At 33.8% G+C, this 5,040-nt stretch overlaps 1 protein-coding gene across 1 annotated transcript; it reads left to right on the forward strand.

The window, feature by feature from the left end:
* Window positions 1-338: 338 nt before the first annotated feature.
* Window positions 339-3,653, forward strand: LOC108776224 (uncharacterized). The gene is made up of 4 exons (XM_018542765.1): window positions 339-494; window positions 1,114-1,300; window positions 2,903-3,062; window positions 3,500-3,653. Exons 1-4 carry the CDS (start codon window positions 339-341, stop codon window positions 3,651-3,653), a joined length of 657 nt encoding a protein of 218 aa, XP_018398267.1.
* The last annotated feature ends 1,387 nt before the right edge of the window (window positions 3,654-5,040 follow it).

The raw sequence follows: 5,040 nt of genomic DNA on the forward strand, positions 1-5,040 counted from the left end.
GAAATTTCTACATTCAATTATATTATAAATGAAATTTAAATATTGATATATTCTCAAAACAACACATATATATACTTCGAGAAATATTAATGAAACTCTCTCTACAGAATATACAATTTTTATACATCTTTTTAAAATCCATCTCTCATATATGTGCTACATCGATACAATATTCGTCTATATCATCGCACATATATCTCGTAGAGTCAAAGCACTTCCGCTCATTATCCGCTTAACTTGCGGTGGTCGGCTAATCAGCGCTATTAATTGCGATAATTGGCGCGGTCGACCGCCTCAACCGAGCTGCGCCAAATTGTCAGTCCCAACGGTGTTTAAGAATGCGAATCTCTCGTACGTTTGCGCTAGCCATTTTATGTGTCTACCTCCGTGATATTTATGTCGCCACTTTATCTCAAAGTAGCGGCTGGTTTGCGCGCGATAAGAGATATCTGGTGTATCCGACGCCCGGAACCTATACTCCCTCGAAAGTTCAGGTATGTGCAAGTTCACAGATTCCGAAGGTGTTCTTAAACGAAACAAACGGGGCTGTATGAAAAATTGATCAGACATTTCAACGAGACTGTTAAGGGATATTGCCAAATAAAAAGTAAAATTATGATTTATTTTCTTTTTATTCTTAATATGTTTAAATTTTAAATACACGCGATACAGTATTTCGCTTTTCCTTAATAAACTAACTGTGCTACACATGTCCAACTTTTTCTTATAATAATAATCAATATAGTTCAGCGCGTATCAGAGATATACCTAAATTCTGTATTTCGTTTGGAAAACCTTCAACAAAGTTCACTTGACTTCAAAATTAAATAAAAGTTAAATAAAAATAGACCTGTTATCGCGTTTTATCCGAATCGTTTTGTACAAACTCGACGGCGGGCGACACGTTTGATGGAGGATTCGCGATATCGGCGGCGATATTCGAATCACAGAATTTTGGGACATCCATTTTCCGATCTAATTTCGTGTGGTTGAACCTCGATCGCTGGCGGCACTAGTGGGCGGATGGCATGGCAAGAGGGAGAACGGGGTGATTCGATCTCTGGTTGTGGCAAACGATCGATGACACCTTCCTATATTTGAAAACCGTTCCAGTTAATCCTCGGCCTCGGTTTACCCATGGAAGTTGACGTCAGCATGATTATCGGCTACGTGATGAAATTTAATTACGTCCTGCCCTTTAACGCCTCGTACTTGACGGATCCATACGTTCGCTATGACAGATCGATCAACCGCCATGTCGAGTCTGATGGAAATGACGCTTCTCCGCCAAATGCGAAAGGTATCATGTTCTTTGCTTGCGCAGCATATGAAATTAATTGAAGCTATTGTCCTCTCGGAGGGCTTTTCCGCGTTCGACTTGCATCGGAAATAAAATAATCTCGAATCATTATTTAAACGATTAATTCGTAGCATTTAGTCTGTATTGATTCAGTATGAATTAATCAAAGATATTGTGATAGCCTTTCCCATTTATATCTTCATTTACACATTCTCATGTATGTGTAATAAAATAATATGTCAAATCATTGTCCAAATTATTGGACTTGTACAGATAATCTGAGTTTCTATTATATATACATCATTTCTGTTACAAAATATTGTCGAATTATTTACTTCATAATATGAATTTTTGTATTAAAATTTAATATTAACCATTTACATACATTAATATTGTTAGTATATATTTAAAATAATTGATATTCAGTCTAAAGATTACCGCGTACACTTCCACACCTGAGAATCAAAAGAAAATAAATCCAAATCATCGATCGTATTATCAATTGCGCTTATTGTCATCAGATAACTCTTAATTAAGGGAAAAGATATTAATCTGATGCGGATGCAACAGCACAACATCTATCGATCAGGAAAGTTTATCTCGAAGAGATTAATTTCGGACTCTAACAGAAAAATTTCCGCGAAAGGCAAAATTCATGAATCATGTCCTTTTGCTTCTCGGGTGTGCTGTGGCATCGATATGTTCAAAAGGAAGACGGTTAGACGGTGAAGAAAAACGGTGAGATATTATGTAAGAAGTAGCGTTGACAAGATGCATCGAGAGGGTCTTGAGTTGAATTCTATCCGTCGATATCTGACGAGCATACTCGGGACTCAAGGAGCGAAGAACGAGGCTTAATACTGGGATAAGGCGAGGATTCTTTCCTTTTACATGTTAATAAATCTACTTTTGTTGCGTGGACCGTGCACCTACTTCCTGGCACAATGGACGTTAATCTAACTCCTTTATCGAAGGACTCTTTCATTCGCTTTGATCTCATTAATCTAACGTAGCCTGAATCCTTTCCTTTTTTCTTTAGTTTCTTTTTCCTTCCACCGTACCTTTTCTTCCGCTGTATCGGACTCATAATGACTTGTGGCGTTTGATCTTCAGATACTTGACGGTCTTTGAGAATATTTGCCGAGATATTAACCGGTATTGATGTAGCGAGAAAATATAATAAAGATTTAAAAAACGTAATATTGCATTTAATCATAAGCTTAAATTACATTTTGTTCGTACAGCTTTAATCTTAGAGAAAGACTTTTGCAAAATAAAAGGAATATTTTTTTATAAATAATTTTTAAGTGTATACATTAATTTGTTAACTAATTTTGGGAAATATTTTAAAGAATTTTGTACTTGATGGTTCTAAAAATGACGAATGTATAGTTAAATAATCTATTAGGTAAATAAATTTATGAATAAACTTGAAATCTGAAGTAAATGTTTAATTAAAGACGAATAGCATATATTCAACGTTTTTGTATACATAGTTCACCTTTCTCTTTAATAATTTTAATATTATTATATTTGTAATATTTTCTTCGCGCATATTTTACGACTCACCTGTGTTTTTATTGTTATTTTTTCGACGGAAAGCGGTGATATCGAGATGGGAATGTTACGAAATCCTCGAGTCGATCTTCGAAACCACACGTTCGGGGAAAGCCTGTCTTTTGAAAACTATTTGCGAAGCCGCAGCAGTGCCTTTTAGACGGAGCCATACTCTGACTGCGCAGCTCGCTCATATTTTCCTCACGTAAGCGTTAATCCAGCAAGTAGTCTCTTGGAGTAATCTTTCACTAAGCCCAGAATAGCTTCACGATTAAGGAACTGTACATTTGCCGTACCATTGTCGTGGCTTATGTTAGGAATATGAACAGTTCGCGTTACATGTACGGTCATATATACAGCATATCTAGGCTTATTACATACGAGCGCCTTATAATACATTTATTCGGAATGAATTGGATGATTGTATGTTCTAGATGTTAGAATTTATATTCTGAATATTATAATTTATATTATATAATATCTTATTATAATATCTTATTTTTTATTGTGAATTACAAGCGCAATACGACAAGTTCGTTTTGTTATCGATACACATTTGTAATATTGTTTCATAATATTTTTCTGTGCATGAGAAATCAGAATTGCGTTTTAAAGATGTAATCATCTTTACTAATATTTCAGGCCTTCCACCACGTCTGAACCATTCAGAAATGCCTTCGATCAAGAATATCGTGCCGCTGAAATCGCAGGTCAACAAGATTCCAACAGCTGTGACAATTTATTTCCGGAGTGCACGGAAAGCCTTTTAAATTATTTTACTGAAATATTAGAATAACTATATCATTCGAGAAGAGAAATTTGTAAAGTTACGTTTTTGCGCGTTTAATCAAATTATTATTTTTATTTATACAAAATTTAACGATTGTGTCATGTAGTTTTTATCGCGATGATAGAATCAGTTTTTCTTTGTTACAGTTGTATAAAGATATTATTTATCGCAGTTTATTTTAAAATAAAATATTTTTTGGTGTTTACGATGTTAAATAATAATAGCTAAACAATTAAAACTGAGTCATATAAAATATAATTTCTATATATTTTTACTGAAACGTGCGATATGTTGTGCAATATTAAAAAACATTAATACGTTCTGTGGTGTTGAATTTTTTAACATGTTCCAGTATTAATTTAACACATAATGTGATTATGTTATTTTGTGTTAAATTGATGTTCAATATTTCTTAATGTCAAAATAATACAATTTCTGAGTAAGTAAACAAGTAGTATAAAAACAAAGTGTTTTATAATGTAAATTCTAAGATGAATGAATAAAATGTGGATTAACACATCATAAATGTTAATTATAGTAAAAAAATATGTTTTTCCACAGTTTGTTTACAAACTGTTAGCTTCCTTTCTGTGGTCATTTTATCTGTATTTTTTTAACATTATTATTTTACGTCAAATGAGCACAAAAATTTAAGTGGACCATTTCGAACATATGGAATATATGTTGTATTTTTCACAAATTTTCCGACAGCGTAACTAAAGAGATTTCGAGACTTAAACGAAGCGTCTTTTTTTATACAAGCTTCGTTGCACCGCGTCATGATTAGTGATCAGTCTTCTTGGCATCTATAAATTTCGAGCAGACCATTTTCTCTTCGCATGCACCTGTTGTCGAACGAGAGTATTGGCAATAACATCTGATAACTGCGTCACGTTCAGTCGCAAGCGACACGTCCTTCATACTTCTTGGTTCCATGTGTTTCTATCGCCACTCCCTTCGTCCGTTTACTTCCGTTCCGTCTATTGTTCTGTTCTTTAATATTTGCAATATTAAGACACGACGTGCGGCGGAATTTGTAATTTACGAGCTTAAAAAAGAAAAATCTTGCGTGTCGACGTAACATGTGCACTGGATATCCTGAAACAAAACGCCACAGAAATTACTTTCTCGTAACGTATTTGAAATAAATTATTTTTAAATGATTAAAAGCCAAACAAAATCAATGTTTATGATGTCAGTAATTAAATAATAATTTTAATAAGTCACAAATTTTTGCAAAGAAGGGCGAGATCGAAGATTATAATATTATATTAGATCTGTTTTCTGTGGCTACTAATGTACATTTTTGGAACTTAAAGTGAGACAGATATATGTTCGATATTTGTTGAAAGCGAAAAAGAGAGTTCTAACGCAGTCTAATGCAGGAACAAAA

Source organism: Cyphomyrmex costatus, unplaced genomic scaffold (assembly GCF_001594065.2).
Source record: "Cyphomyrmex costatus isolate MS0001 unplaced genomic scaffold, Ccosl1.0 scaffold111, whole genome shotgun sequence".
NCBI classification, from domain to species: domain Eukaryota; kingdom Metazoa; phylum Arthropoda; class Insecta; order Hymenoptera; family Formicidae; genus Cyphomyrmex; species Cyphomyrmex costatus.